General features: G+C 49.6%; 1 protein-coding gene across 7 annotated transcripts in view; it reads left to right on the forward strand.

The window, feature by feature from the left end:
* The window catches only part of PCBP3 (poly(rC) binding protein 3), a 185,522-nt gene extending 174,691 nt beyond the window's left edge, over positions 1-10,831 (forward strand). For 3 of the 7 annotated variants that reach the window (XM_081138503.1, XM_081138500.1, XM_081138501.1), the window contains 5 exons: positions 1,145-1,223; positions 1,904-1,963; positions 5,036-5,088; positions 8,916-9,085; positions 10,080-10,831. In XM_081138503.1, the coding sequence (XP_080994629.1) occupies positions 1,145-1,223; positions 1,904-1,963; positions 5,036-5,088; positions 8,916-9,085; positions 10,080-10,116 (399 nt within the window). In that variant the 3' untranslated portion in view covers positions 10,117-10,831. The remainder of the gene's footprint in view (positions 1-1,144; positions 1,224-1,903; positions 1,964-5,035; positions 5,089-8,915; positions 9,086-10,079) is intronic. The other 4 variants (XM_081138498.1, XM_081138502.1, XM_081138497.1 and 1 more) reach the window with 3 other exon arrangements.
* Positions 10,832-16,394: the final 5,563 nt, after the last annotated feature.

Genomic DNA, 16,394 nt, shown 5'->3' on the forward strand with positions numbered 1-16,394 from the left:
CCTTCCTGAGACATTTTTGTGGAGCTGAAGGAGCCCAGATTCTGCAAGATGAGACAAATGTGGGCACCTGGTCAGATCCTCATGTCCCCTGAGGATGCCAGCTCTGCTCCCTGAGGGCCCCCACTTACTGGCCTCTGGGGGATTTGCACAGGCCCCCGTTCTTGCCTCCTGATAGGGACAGGGTCCGCTCTGGAAGCTGCACTGGGAGCATTCAGGCTGGTCTTCCTGCTGAGAAAAGGCTGGGGGTTGAGGACATTTTCCAGAATGTGCTGTCCCACCCTCCAAGGCAGCTGGGGACCCGGGCCTTATGCCCCAACATCTCTGAAGAGTGGGAGGATTCTTAGCATGCAGCCACTGCCTTTGGCTCCCAGGTGTGGCCAAGTCTCACCACATTTACCTTTATCTTCTGTAATGTTTAGTTTTCATTTAAGAAATGAGACTCAGATAAAGTAACTAAAGAACTGCATTTCAAAGTCCCCTTCCCCAAATTCTAGTGGCTGAAGATAGGGGACAGGGAGACAGGGAGCCACCTGCGCCAACACAGTGGGCACAGGTGCAGGGAGGCCTCTGAGTACTCTCACACACACCCTCCACAGAACCTTCCAGCACTACATCCCATAATCTTGGAGGTCGCAGGAGGCAGAGTGTGAGGCAGGGCCTGCCTCAGGAGTGATCCAGGCCTACTCAGGGCTGGGACAGAGCAGGTTTGCAGAAGGGAGCATCACATGGGTTCCCCCCAGATGCACACTAACTCTGAGTGATAACATGACTGCAAAGCTCTTAGAGGCCCAGCTGGTCCTGTTCGGTGGCTCTCAGACTCTCCCTGTAAAACCCAGGGGCCCAGCAGCCTCCCTACTGGTCTGGGGGTTGCTCACCCACCCAGGCCCATGTGAATGGGGAAGTCTGGCTAGTTCAGGCCAGAGCTGCCAGGGAGCTAAGGAGAGGAAAGGAGCTCAGTGCGCCCGCCTACAATAGCCCATTGGTTTTCCCAGGCCAAGTCCTTGAGTTCTACGTCTGCCATGTGTCCGCATGGCCCCTCTTTATATCTATTTGTACAAAGTTCTGTTACTGCCTTTTTTAATTTGGTGTGACTTGTACTCGATGACAATAACCTTCTTAGCTCTCATGTCCCTCCTACCCCCAGCAGTTGACCAAGCTCCACCAGTTGGCCATGCAGCAAACCCCCTTTCCTCCCCTCGGACAGACCAACCCCGCTTTCCCCGGTACGTACCCAGCTGCCCTTTCTGACCTCCTCTCTTCTCACCTGGGGACTTTCTCTTTCTGAACTGTCTTTATTCAGGGCAGTGACAGAGCAGGTACAGTTCTAGTTGTGAATGCCAAGGATGCGTTAACACACTGCAGTGTGCACGTTGCTGTGGGCCAGGCGGGAGGCCTGTGTGTCCCCCAAGGTGGGTTAGTCACCTCACAGCTGGTCGTCTTGTGAAGGGACAGCTCCCCCTCAAGGGTCCAGGCCTATTCTCCACTGCCTGCAGACATAGTGGCGTGCCCTTTCTGCTGAACACATCCATCTGGCCAGCCCTGGAACCTATGGTCTCCAGGAGCAAGAGCTCGGACAAGCAAATGGGGATGCTCTTCTGCAGAAGGCCAATGCACGTCACAGGACTGACACCCATCCAGGACAGCACCTGCCCTGCCCTGCGAAAACCAAGATAGTCCCCAGCCCAGGGCACAGTGGTCCTTAGCTCCCTTTTGGGCACAGGGGCAGGGGTGGGTTTCTTCCGATGACACACAGAGCATTTCCTTGGCAGCTGTGGCCGGTGAGAGCCCACCAGACACACTGGTCTGCCGTGCGCCAGTCAGATTTTGAGCTTCCCTAGTTGAAGTGACCTTGCTTATCTCCTTGAGGGCAAAACATTAAATCTGTTTCTTCTTTGCTCTCCAGGAGAAAAGCTGCCTTTACACTCCTCCGAAGAAGCTCAAAATCTGATGGGCCCGTCGTCAGGTAAAACAAAGCACTCTAGTCGACAGTGGAGGCCTGGGCTCCTGGGCACGATCTGGGCAGGAGGGGACAGCCAGCGCCTCGGCAAAGGGAAGCCTGTGCCGTGGAGATGGAGCCTGTGTGCCCACACCAGATTCATACCCCCAGTTCCCAGCTTTTGCCTTGGTCACTGCTGGGAGTGTTGTGGTGGGTCATGGGCTCCAGCGGTGCTCAGAGCACTGCTGCCTGTCATCCAAAGTCCCTGAATGTGGCAGAGCAACCATCTCTGTTGTCGTTTGTCTAGTGGCACAGCGTGTGGGGGCCTGCAGTGCAGACTTTACCGTGACATGTGCTTCCTAGGAGGCGGGAGCATGCCTTCATGGATAAGAGCACTCTGGATACCCCTTCTGATTCAGTGAAAACCGTTCTAGGACAGCACAGGACAGCAGGGAGATTTGTGGGTCCCGTTACCCAGGGCAAGGAGCAGTGAGGCCACTGACACAGCGTGTTTCCTATGAAGAAGGCGCTGCCTGCTGTCCCATCCCACTTGAAATCCTGAATAGAGCAGAAGAGCAGGTGTCTCGCTAAAGGGAAGATGCAGGGGAGGAGCCTTTCCAGCGGTGTTGGCTGTCACCCCAGTGGTATGTTCTGAGCCCCAGGGTGCAGCTGAGGCTGGAGGAAGCCCCAAGACTTTCTCAGGCTGCGTCTGGGTCCAGCTGTACACACTGGGGCTCGTGGGCATCTCAAGGCTGAGACACTGGCCCCGATGTTCCATGTACTGGTGATGGGTTCTATCTCGGTATAGCCTTTAGTTAAGTTAATGAAGAATTTAGTGAATGAAAATTAGAAAAAATATTTATAGAATGTTTTGATTATGGAAATGGATAGCAACCCTTACAAAGTTAATATCTGGGTGATATACACGTCTCTGTACAGCCCTTACCAGCTTATAATGTGATTTCCTATAATTCCCCAGCAAAGGGCTCCTGGAAATGACCTGGGAACCCCCCTGGCCCCTCCCCATGGCCTTCAGGCCTGAGGGATGGGGTCCCTCACTCCTCCCTGTGACGACCTCCCTCCCCAAGCCAGTGTGACCTGAAGCTCATGCGCTCTCACGCATACACGGACCTCACGCATTCACATGCACGTACATGCATGTCCCCCATCGCAGCAGGTTAAGCAAGGTGGTCGTGAGGAGAGGCATTGCCTTGTTTGACAGGACCCTGAAGGCTGATGTCAGCGTTGCTTCCAGAGCAGGCTTGTGTTGTGTTGGGGAAGCTTGTTCTTGTCCCAGAGCAGGGATGTTATCATCTCAGGAGAGAGACACTCATCCCTGGGCGCAGAGCCCTGACACAAAGGAGCACAAGTTTTAAACAATATATCTTCACATTATTAGTTCAGTTTTACTTTCCTCTGGAAAAGAAATCTGATACCTTCCTCCCCTCAATCAAACTACCAAGTTGAACGAATATGACTCGTGCCTTTATGTCCATCCCAAGCCAGACTGCTAGGAGTTTCTGTGTAGAACTCAGACAGGACTAAGGAAATATCTTAAATGACATTTTAAATGTCACTATCTATAGAATGTGTATAGGTGCTTGAACAACCAAATAGGCGTATTGAAAATACCCTTATTCAAAGAAGCTAAAGAACAGGAACTCTAGGTTTAGCTATGCAAAAGAAAACTAACAGACGATTCAGGATGAACTGGTTCATGCTGCACCTGCCAACTGAGACCTGTGCTCAGCGGGCCCCCAGGACAGTCCTGCCCTCACAGGGTCACTCATGGCAGGGAAACAGATGGCCACAGTACATCTTGTTTTGGGGACATGAGTGCTGTGGAGGAAGAAGCAGGAAGAGGGGCGGGGGCTGTGAGAAGGTGGGAGGTGAGACTGGGCACAGGCCAGCCCCAGGTCTGGGGTTGGGGAGCATGGAACAGACCTGGGGGCACAGGGAAGAACCTGGAACTCTTGGTGGGTTTTGAGTCTTGAAGGCAACTGACCTGTGTTTGTTGGGACCTCTCTGGGCTGTATGGAGATTAGACGGAGAGGCAAGGACAGAGGAAGGGACCAATGTGGGGTGGGAAGAGGGCTCATGTTCCGGAATATTCTGAAGGTAAATGAGCCCAGTCTGTGTAGTTAGCTGTGGCTGGAGAGAAGGAGGTGAGCCAGGGGGCTTCAGGGTCTGAGCTGAGCTGTGGGACCTGAGATGCTGGGACCACGTGGAGCCTGGGGGGAGAAGAGCACGGTCTCAGCTGTGGACTTTGGGTTTGAGATGCCTCCTGAGAGGACATGAAAGTGCTGGATACAGGAGCTAGTCTGTCTTGGGCCTTCGTCCCCACTGGTTCCCCCACCACAGTCCCCACATGCATTTTATTGTCAAGCAAGAGTAGATCTTGTCCTGAACTCTGAAGAACTGTCTTGATTTGGCAGGTCCTAAGCGGAGGTTTTCCAAGATAGAGATTGGGGCTTGGTGACAAATTAGGCCTGTGTCTTCATCTCCAACATAGGACACCCATACAGAAATACAGCCTTCCAGTGGCCCAGCAGTCTGTTTTTGAATCAGTGATGCACCAGACTGGGAAAACTGCACACTAGGCCGTGAAGCAGGCTGTGTAGTGGCCTTTGGGGGGTGTAGGGTCAGAGGGCAATGAGAGACAGCTGACACCACAGCAGGTCTGGTGAGCAGCAGAGGGAACAGAGAACCCATGGAGGACAGGCACAGGGTCGCAGGGTTGCATCCTGGGCACCCCTTGGAGTCCCCAAGACATGGCCACACCCGAGAGCTGCTTAGCATGGTGCTTCCTGCGTGTCTGTGAAGGGCTTCGAGAGCTGTCCCTCTACATGGCAGAGGAGGAACATAATGATGTGCCCCAAATGAGAAGGTGAAACGTCATTCTGCTGGGTTTTGTTTTCCTTGTTTTGAGAGAAGCAGGGATCAGGAGTTGCATTGCAGTCGAGCAGAGAGCTCACAGGGCCCTTGGCCTCCAGCTGCTCTGACCCTACCCTGCCTGTGTGGGCTGAGCATGGACCAGGCACTGGGCTGCGATGTGAGCAGGCTTCCACCAGTCTAACCGTGTACCCTTGGTGTGCCCAGGTCTGGATGCCAGCCCCCCAGCCAGCACTCATGAGCTCACCATTCCCAATGATGTGAGTATGCCCAAGCCTCCTTGACCTTATCCTGTGACCTCCCCCTTCCTTCCCACATTAAGCAGTTTAATGTCTATAAAAGTCCCTGAAATACCAGATAAAAAAAGAAATAGGGGGCTTGAGGGTTTACTCAGAATTCAGATGCCAGAGCTGGCTGGGAAGCTGAGGGCCCCTCTGACCCCATGTGAAGGCACTGCCCTGGTTCAGGGTTGGTCCTTGAAGAATGGTGGCCCAGGGATGCTCTGAAGTGGCCCTGCCCCGTGCTTCCTGGGTCTCTAGAGGGTTTGGGGTTCTCTGAGTCTGCAGGATGTGGGGGTGTCTCAGGTTTGTCTGATTTCCTGGATCTGGTTTCCTGGATCCACCGTCTTCCTGCCTGGGCTCAGCTGAGTAAATAAATGGCCTTTCGAGCTCCCTTCACAGGTCCTCCTACATCATCCTCTGAATCCTTGGATCATACTAAGAAAGTTGACTTGGATCCTCAACCTAAGATGCCAGGGCAGATGTGAGCCATGTGTCCTGGAGGGGCAGCTGCCCCATGCACCACAGAGAGGCTGCTGTGTGGGGGACATGGGCTTCCTTGCCCTAGAACTGTGGCCTTCAGTAACCTTCACTGCTTCGCCCCTCACACCAGCCTGGCAGGAAATCCTGCCTCTTCCCTTCAGTAGATGGACCACAGGAAGCACAGACTTGTGACCTTGGGGTGCCCGCCTTTAGTGCAGAAGATGGGCAGTGGGGAAGTTGGACAAGAGGGCCCTGCAGAAGAGACTGCTCTCGTCAAGGACCCTTGTGCAACTGCAGGCCAGGCTCCTACATGGGGTGATGTGGCTCTGTTTCTGCTTTCAAGGGCTCCAGACATGTCCTCCCACTGTAGCTGGTCCTCAAGCAGTGGCTCTGGGCAGCCCGCCAAGTCTTTTCACCCACACGATACGTGCAAGTTGCCGCTCTACCATGGACTTCCCCCTTTGTAGCCCTTCCCTAAACCACCATTTCATCAACACCAGGTATCCTGCTCTGATCTGGACCTTTGTTTTAAAACTGAGATGAACCTAAAAAGCAAGGGGATAAGCTTGTTTGGAGAGCCAGTATGCCTGTTTCCTGGGTGCCCTCCTAGTGCACGGCTGCCACCTTCCTGCTGGGGGAGCTACTCGGAAGACGCCTTCTGGGACCTGTGTGCCCTGCAGAGACACTCCTTGACCCTTCCTGGCAAAGGATCTCTTGCAGGGGACGTGTGCCCCAGGGCCTCCTGCCACCTTGGAGAGAAGGAAAGAAGTAGAATGTATTTCTAATGGGACACTTGCCTGTCATTTTCTCTGTCTCCACCTCTTGGTCAAGGTTAGATGAGACAAAGAGAAATTGTGCTGACACCTAAATGTCACCAGAAAGGAACTCTGGACTGCGAGATGAATGTGATGACCTAAGTGATGCACAGGTCCACAACACGGCCAGCCTGCCCTTGTGGCCATTGGGACCCAGGCTGGGTCAGGGCCAAGACCCGTGCGTGGAGCTGCTCCAAGCAGCTGGCAGTCTTGGGCTCCATCTCTGACTGTCACAACTTGCCTCACTCATGTCACTGTTCCTGTGGGGACCCCACACTTGGGCTCCTTCTACTGGGACAGGGAACCTAAGGGCTCACACAGGCAACTGCAGGAGGTGTGGTAGGTTAGATGTGCCCCGTGGTTCCTGTGGGGTTGGGCTTGGAAATCTAGTTAGGAGGGGGCTGTGATATTTGAGAGAACCTCTGTAGCCTTTCTTTAAACGTCCAATGGAGACACAAAAGGCTTAGAGGAGCGCTGGTCTCTGGGCTGAATGTGCGAGGGGCCTGGAGAGCCAGAGAGGCCGTGTGGAGGGGCAGCCCAGGGAAGAACTGATGGGCCTTGCGCTCCTGTCCAGATTAGAGGGGCCTATGACTTGTCACATCCCCCTCTAGCTGCTTAGAAGAGCCTTGTGCTCAGCCAGGTGTCGGTGTTGGGGGCTGTGACAGCTGTGGTTTCTCATTAGCACTCAGGCTGCACAGTTTTATCTGGAAGAGAGATGTTCCATGTGAGTGGGGGCGCAGCTCAGGGGCCCTTGGGCGTGAAGTCTCAGGAAGGGGAGATGCCTTGAGAGTGGGCAAGAAGAGAGGGGTGGGCATGAGAATGTTTTCAGCAAGAAAATGGGAAGACAAACCTGTTTAAGAGAATGTAGGGAGGGCATGCCAGAGGAAATGTACCTCAGATGGCTTGCTGGAGCAGAAACAGCAGGCTGTGCAGCAGGCGCTCAGCACTGTGGGGCTGGGCAGGGCCACTCACACTGAAGTGCAAAGGGGAAGTTTCTAGTGGCCGAGGAAGGTGTGGGGACAGAGGGAGGACAGCAGGATACCAAGTCAGGGTGGGGAAGCTCAAGCAGGCCTTCCTGAGTGCCAGCATCTTTGAGGATCTCAGCTGGCCCCACATTCTCCCTCCAGTGCTGATTGCCCTGCATCTGCCCCAGCGGGCCTGCCAGTCACCTGCCTTGACTGGCCCTGGTCAGAGAGGAGCCCTCAAGATTTCTCTGCCAGTGGGAGGGTGCCAGGGAAGAGCGAGTCAAGGATCTCAGGCCGGTAACTGGAAGTCACTCTCTCTGACCTCCGGGCCAGGCACAAAGGCATGAAGGGTGAAGCCAGAGACATATGGGCAGAGCCCAGGGAGGTAGATGGGCCCAGGGGTGTGTGGGCAGAGCCTGGAGAGATGAGGGTAGAGTTTGGGGGACTTGGGCAGAAGGTGGAGGAAGCTGAGCAGCTTGGGGAAGTTTGGACATTTGGGGAGATTGTGTTAAGGTCTAGCGAGGCAGCTGGTCTAACGTAGGAGAGGAGCAGAGATGGCCTTACAGATGAGCAGAATTGAGATGCTGTTAAGTCACCTCAGGGACAAGAGCTAGTCGAGGTGCACCCGTGTCCCTGGAAAACTGTTGTCACCCCGCAGATTCAAGTCACTTCATTTGGAAATGGATTTCCTCCAGCCCAGCCCCAACCCCTGCACCTACCGCCTTGCTGACACAGAACACCAGGACTGATGTCACCACAAGTGCTAACACCCCGTGCAGGCTGCCACAGGAGAGGTGGATAGGAAACCGGCTGCACAGGCCCCACTTGTCCGGCCTCTTCCTTCTGTTCTCCTGCTCAGAGCTCTCATCAGCAGCCCCCATGTGAATGAAGGGACTCAGTTCTGTCCATGGACTTGGACTCCCGTGCACAGCAGGGACCTCAGGCTGCAATCTGCCCCACGCGTGGCTATCCTGTGTCCCAAGGAGGCCCTGGCTCTTGTCCCTCTGGCTGTTTCATTCTTGATGACTGTCTACTCCTTCAGATGGCTGAGTGGGCAGCGGCCACTGCATCTATCCTTCAACAGAGGTCACAGGATGGGAAGGAAAGGGAACATCTGATGTGTCCTCAGAATTTCACCTGTTTTTCAAAAGACAGGTTTCAGGCAGCAGCAAGCTTTACTCTGGCTTCAAACAAACATCCCACCACCCTGAGAACCCAGCCAAGAAGGCGCCAGCATGGCCTTAGCCTTGGTGCTGGCATTAGGCCTCTGGGAGCTCAGAGGACACTGGGCAGGTGATAGCCGCGTGATTCTCTGGTCTCTTGATTTGTCGGGATGGTTCACAAATAGGGCACTAAGTAGCACCCTGGTGCCCACAGCTCCCACCCCTCCCACAGGAAGGCAAAGCCTCTTTTTTCTGGAAGCAAAGAGTTGGTGTGGGGTGGAGACCAGGTCTGGGCCATCCCCACAGGCTTCCCCAGGGCTCTGCACTCTGCTCGGGGCTGCCATGGGCTCTTCTCTAAGAGATTCCTCCACCCTTTTTTCTAGCTAATAGGCTGTATAATTGGACGCCAAGGGACCAAAATTAATGAAATTCGACAGATGTCTGGAGCTCAGATCAAAATCGCCAATGCCACAGAAGGGTCATCAGAGCGCCAGATCACCATCACGGGGACCCCAGCCAACATCAGCCTTGCCCAGTACCTCATCAATGCCAGGTGAGCGCTGGTCCGTGGGTAGGACTCTCAGGGACTGGCTAGCTATAGGCGTGGGTATCCTTCTTCAGGCCTTCTCTTCCCGGGCTGGGCCTAGGCGTGGGAGATGCTGGAGTCTCCACAAGACATGGGGCCTTTCTCACTTGACCTTTCACCCTGAAGGATCTTCATTGAGGGGCTAGGCGGTTAGAGGCGAGAGTATTTTCAGGAAAGCAGTGGCTTCGCCGTCCAGGGCCTTGAGTCAGCCACACACCTGGGTTAACTGAAATTTAGCATAAAGGGTTCTGTGGTTTCAGAGAAATGTCGCTACATCATTCTGCTCTCACATGTGGGGTGGTTGTAAAGACCCTCCAACCCAGGCACTTGCAGAGCAGTGCATGAGGGAACTGTGGGAGGGTTCAAGGTTACACGTGGGGGGAGGGGAGGTCCTGCAGCCCAGCCAGGGCACATGGTGAGGAGCCCGAAGCGGTGGACAGCTCTCCTGGCCACGCCTCGCCACTCACCTGACCTCCCTCCCCAGGGCACATTAGAGAACACAGTGTGGCCACAACCAGGGAGATGGGACCTTTCAGGGGGGCAGGAAGCACCCTGCCTCCCCTCTACCTGGGTCTAGACCCTCCTCCCTACCCAAGAATGTTGAGGGGGTTGGAGGGAGGCCCAGGCAAACAGGAAGACAGCCCCTGCGGGCAGTGTGACTCCAGCGCCCCTCCCCGAGTGGTTGCCGTAGAAATGGCTGTGGTGGCCTAGGATTGTTTAGGTGGTTCTTGCCATGCCCCCGATGTGATAACAGGCACGGGGGCCCCTGGTGGGTCCTCCTCCCTCTCCTGGGCTTTGGTCTCCAACTCAACGCTATAGAGCAGTGACCTGAGACTATCTGTCCCAACAAGGAAAGAAATAGATACCAAGGCTGTGAGAATGCCACAGAGCAATACATTACCTGTCTGACCTCATTTTATGAGAACACTGACCTGTCTTGCGGTGCCTCCGTCTCTTGCAGGCTGACATCTGAGGTCACTGGGATGGGCGCGCTCTAATCCTGCCCAGCATCCTCCACACTGCGAACCCTGGCGTCCACCTGGCTCGCACGCTCTGTACAGACAGCCCGCCCTTCGTCACAAATACAAATAGAGGTTTTCTTTACTAACAAAATGGTCTATGCCATAGAGGTACACATGCCGACAAAGCGAGTATATCTACAGCTGTCTCTGAGCTCCAGGCCTGTCCCTGACTCTGCGCATTCAGTAACTTCTGCTCCAATCCACTCACGCGTCCGCATGCAGTGCTTACTCTGTTCAATGCTTGGGGACGTTCCCATCTGTGACATTTTAGAAATGTTGTTCCTTAGTGTCAGTGTAACTGTTTTAAGAGTTGGTTTAATATTTTGACAGCACTTCCTATCAGCCATCCTCTCCTCAACCATGTAGACCTGTGGCTGCCCTCTCTCACCTGGCCCACCTGCTGACTTTGTTTCCCCTCGCATCCTTGCTTGTCTTGGCCCATGTGTCCATGCAGGTCTTGTGCTGGGGCAGGCTGCGCCCTTCCCCTTGTGCAGAGGGGAGAAAAAGCAGGTGCCAGGTTCTGACCTGAGAAGTGGGGTGTAGGGGGTGGTAGGCCCTGACTTCACAGAGATGTCGTGTGGAGGGCCACACATGGGCCCTGGGCGGCTTCCGGGGTGGCTGGAGGGTGCGGACTCGCCAGGAAGCGCCTCTGCACCATGTCGGAGTTCAATAAATGTCGTGGGCTGCCCCGACTGGCTCTGGCTCCTCTCTGTGCCCCTCGCTCAGACCTTCCTCCTGCACACACTTGCTCACACACCTAGTCACACACTCATGAGACCTGGCCCTGTGGCCACCTGCTGTCTAAAGAAGCTGGTTCTCACACAAATTAAGACTTCATTCCCCCCTCTCCCAACCCTTTCTTAAATGTTTGACTTGCACAGGTCTTTCTAGTTTTACTTTTGCAAAACTACTTATATGACAATAATGAAAACTCCATTCTTGCCCTGGCTTCAAAGTGGCAGTTTCTTTCTTGTGGAACTAGCCTCTCCCACTGCCTCCATGGTCGCACATGGTGACCCCAGTCACTTCCCGGCATGTACATCTCACCCTTTCACCCAAATATCTGCTTGCTCACCTGTGCTAACCCTGAATGAGCCCACGGTCCCTTCTGGACGCTGAAGCCCTGGTTGGGACACAGGCCCCTGGCAGCGGGAGACTTACAGGCGGGCAGAGACCGTCTCTCCCAGAACCCATCAAGCATGCGGTGGTAGGTGTGGCCTGCCTACCACACCTGCCTCTCAGCAGGAGCCCCCTTTCTATCTACCCAAACTCCGGACACACCTCAGGTGCTCGTCCTCTGTGCCTAGGCCACTGGAATACACTCCCATCGCCTCCCCAGGAACCCCCTTGTCAAGATTGGGTGCACAGCATAGCAACACCTGGCCACACTTCCCACCACATAGTTTAAGGCCATGTGATTCACTCACCCACTGGACATGTTGGCCACATGCTGGCCACCACTTGGGGCCTGAAGGCGGCAGGGATGTGGTGGACACAGGCCTTCCTCTGGGCACCCCCACCAGCATAGGGGCAACAAGTGGCCAGTAAACAAGGTGAGTAAGTGCCTTAGAAAGCAATAGATGTCTGTGATGAAATAAACCCAGCAATAGGAGGGCATCAGAAGTGCAGGGTTAAATGTTCAGCAAGGTGAGCCCAAGAAGCTGTGGCCCAGGTGGGCGCCTGAACTGGTGCAGGTAACACCAGGAGGGACACAGGCTCTGGAGGCTGTGGGCACTGCCAGAAGATGGGGCCAGGCCAGGGAGCGTGGGTTTTGGAGGCATTTTGAAGGAAGAGCCAATGGGATTCCTGACAGATAAGATGCAGGCTGTGAAAGAAAGGGTCTAGGACTCTAGATGGACAGAAGGTTCTCAGTCTGCTCTCTGGGGAAGCTGTAGGAAGGTGGGGGAAGGTCTGGGACAGGTGGGGGTTAAGATATGCGGGCTCTGAGGTACGACTGGAGCCTGTAAGGTGGCAGCAGCAGCCCAGGAACAATTTGGGGAACACTGAGGGACTCCACGTAGGACACCCAGCAGGAGTCTGAACAGGGGCTGTGCCCAGATGGAATGACCCTGTGCCAGGTGGGTCACCTGCCTCACATGATGCCCAGCACCCTAAGGAGCTGGACCCCCAGACCACAGTTAGGAGGTGTTTTCAGGGTGGGCTCACCCTTGAGTGTCTAAAAATAAAACTGCTAAGAACATTCATGTACAAGACACTCTGTGGACATATTCTTCCATTTCTCGTGGGCAGATACTTAGGAGTGAAGTGGCTGGATTATTTGATAGGTGGATGTTTAACTTTTTAAGAAATTTCTAATCTATTTTCTACAGTGATTGTACCATTCCACATTCCCCTCACATGTGGGAGTACCGGTTCCTCACACTCTCAGCAACATCTGCTCACTCGGTCTTTAATTCTAGCCATCTCAGTGGGTGTGAAATGGCATCTTGTTGTGGTTTTAACTTGAATTTCCTGTGACTAAGGATGTTGGCCATTTTTTCGTGTGCTTATTTGCCATCTGTATCTTCTTTGTTGAAATATTTGTTTAAATCTTTTGCCCATTTTTAAATTTGGTTTTCTTACTGAGTTTTGAGAGTTCTTTATATATCTGGATATGAGTCCTAAGGTACATGCTTTGCAAATATTTTATTCCAATCTGTAGCTTGTCTTTTTATTCTCTTAATGATGTCTTTTGAAGAACAGAAGTTTTTAACTTTGAAGTCCCAGCTATCAGTTTGTTCTTTTATAGATTGTGCTTTTGGTGTCATATTTAAGAAATCTTTGTCTAACCCAGGATCACAAAGATTTTCTCATGTGCTTTCTTCTAGAAGTTTTGTCATTTTATTCCCTCTCTGAATTGCCTTTGCACCTTTATCAAAAATCAGTTCTACATATATGTGTGAGTTTATTTCGGGTTCTAGTCCTTTTTGTATTTCTATATGAATTTTAGATTCAGCTGCTAATTCCCCACCAAAAAAAAAAGCCTGCTGGAGTTTGGGTTGAGATGGTATGGACCTATTGATTAATTTGTTGATAATCGACAGCTTTCATTATGTGGAGTCATTTAACCCATGAACGGGTATATCTCTCCATTTATTTATATCTTAATTTCTTTCAGCAATGTTTTTAGTTTTCAGTGCACAGGTTTACAAATGTCAGACTTGTCCCAAAGTATTTCATATTTTCTATACTGTTTTAAATTTTTAACTTTAGTTTACAATTGTTCATTGTCAGCATATAAAAATACAACTGATTTGTGTATATTAATCTTATATCTTACAACCTGTGCAACTCACTATAATTGTGGATTTATCTGTTTCCCCTTGCATTTCTATCCATTTTACTTCATTTGTTTTGAAACTCTATTGTTAGGAGCATAAATTTTTAGTACTGTTATGTCCTCTGGATCAATTGACTCCTTTATTATTATGAAATTGTCTTCTTTGCCTCTAATATTCTTTTCTCTGATACCCACTTTGTCTGATATCCACTATAGCTTTCCTTATATTAGTGTTATCATAGTATATTTTTTCCACCCTTTTACTTTAACCTAGTTGTGTCTTATATTTAACATTGTCTTTTTAATCCAATCTGATCATCTCTTTTCCATTGGAATATTTAGATCATTTACATTCAGTGTGAGTATTGATATATGTAAATTTAAATCTTATCATACAACTATTTGTCCCACATATTCTTTGTTTCCTTTTCCTTCATTTTCTGACTTTTTCCTGGATTCTCCTAGTATTTTTATTATTCCATTAGTTTCTTTGTTGGCTTAATAGCTATAACTCTTTATTTTGTTATTTTTGATTTAGGGTTTGTAAACTTCTCATAATCTACCTTCAAGTGATATCACTTCACACATACGTATATAAGAACCTTAAAGTAGTCTACTTTCACCTCTCCCCTCCTTGCTTTTATACTATTGTTTTACACTTTATTTATACATATATTATAAACTCCACATTACATTGTTATTTTTGTGTAAAAATTCATCTCATATATTTTAAAGATGTATATAAGAAAAAGTCTTATACACTTACCCACGGAGTTACCATTTTCAGTGCTTTTCACTTCTTTGTATAGGTCCAGATTTCTGCCTAGCATTCTTTTCCTTCTACCTGAAGAAAATCTTTGCCATTTCTCATAGTGCCAGTCTACTGTTAAGGAATTCTTTCAGGAATGTATGTGTGGAAAAAATCTTTACTTAACTTTTGATCTTGAAAGAATTTTTGTTGGGTTTAGAGTTCTGTTGTGACAAGTTTGTTTGAGTTTTGTTTGTTTTTGTTCAACACTTTAAAGTTGTTGCTCCACTGTCTACTTACTTGCATTGTTTCCAACAAGAAGTCTGCAGTTATCCTCATCTTTGTTTTCTGTATGGAATGTGTCACTTTTTTTACTGGCTTCTTTTAAGATCTTTCTCTTTATTGCTGGTTTTGATCATTCAGTTATGGTGTGCCTTGGTATAATTTCTCATGTGTCTCATGCTTGTGATTTCTCAAGCTACTGGGACCTACATGGGTTGCTAGTTTTCATCAAATTGAGGATTTTTTCAGTGATTACTTCTTACAATATGTTTTCTGCCCTCAACCCCATGCCTTCCTTTCCTTCAAGGTCTCCAATTACACATATATCAGACACTTGAAGTTGTCTCACAGCTCACTGCTCTTCTGTTTATTATTTTAATTATTTTTTTCTCTCATTGTTTTATTTTGGGTAGTTAATAGCAATACCTTCAAAGTTCACCATCTTTTCTATGGAGTGACTAATCTGCCATCCCCTCCAACCCTTCCAGGTGGTTTTTTCCTTTCCTTGAGTACTTTCCTTACTCACATGCATTGATAGGGACTCTCTTAAATATTAAAGAGGGACCCCCAGCAGATCTGAGGTTCTCTCTCTCTACAGCCCTGTCCTTTTCAGTACTCTCTTCTGAAAACTCTCACTGCATTGACCTCACCAGAGTTTGGGTTAGATCTACTCATTTAAAGTAATACTCCAAGCACTACAGCCTGGAAACTCTCAAGACAGTTACCTGGGCAATTGCAGGACTTACCTGGTTTGCTTCCTCTCTCTCTGAGATCACTGTCCATTGCCCCACATCCACTGTGTTCAAAATCATTGTTTCATATATTTTGTTCCTGTTTTGTTTTTTTCTTGTCTCAGGCAGGAATATAAATCTTCTTTGTCATTCTATCTTTATGGGAAGCAAAAGTGCCTGGTTTATTTCTTTTACTTACCCCTGCATTTTACACACATTTCCCCATTAATTTGATTAATTCTTCATCAGCTGTTCTGAATAAATTAATCACATTGTTTATTTCATGTTTACATTTTTCTAAGTGCTTTGACAAAATTACATCAAATTAAGAGTTAGTATAATAATTTCCATTACTTGAAAACTGCCAGTTTTTAACATGACCCCTGAAATGTAAACCTTTTAAAATGTAGTAACTGTGACAACTTATGTTAGCGCCAGATGTTCTTTCTGTTTCTCAAGACTAAGGTCCAGTGCCTTCTTCTTTGGCATGTGTGCCCTGATGTTATATTTTTGCTGATGGCCACCGAGGTGTGCCAGTGCATTTACAGAACAAATCTGTCTTCCCACTAATTCGAGAGATGCCTTTGCATATACTGACCGCCTGTTCCAACTTACTGGCCCATCGTTCATGGAAGTTCACTCTGTGTTAATTTCTAGGCTTTATAATATCATTCAACGAAGTTCATATTCCATCATTACTCATCTTTCTTAAGGTTTTTGTTTATTTTCCATGCAAACTTGGAATAAGCTTGCTTATTAAAACACACACACAAACCAGTTGGTATTTTTATTGTAATTTTATTAAATTTATTAACTTAGGAAGAATTGACAGCTTTTTGTGTTACATCTACATTTCCAAAAACATAGCATATCTTTCACTTGTTTTCTGTGCTTATTTTTTCCTTCATAGAGATTGTGTATATTTCTTGTTGTATTCTTAGGCATTTTTTCATTTTTGTTGCTGTTGTAATGGGGTATTTTATTATATCTTCTACCTGATTATTGCTTGTCCTGTATATCAATTTTGTATCTTACCACCTTTCTTGATTTATCTTTTGTAGTTGTTTTTCAAGTGATTCTCGTGGATTTTCCCAGTAGAGACTGTGTCATCTATGGCTCTGGGGGCAGACTGTCATGATTTCATCCCAGCTTTGCCATGTACTGGCTCTGTGAGCTTGGACAAGCCACTTGGCCTCTATGCCTCAGTTTCCAC

The sequence above is a fragment of the Miniopterus schreibersii genome, assembly GCF_964146895.1.
Source record: "Miniopterus schreibersii genome assembly, chromosome: 5".
Taxonomy (NCBI): Eukaryota; Metazoa; Chordata; class Mammalia; order Chiroptera; family Miniopteridae; genus Miniopterus; species Miniopterus schreibersii.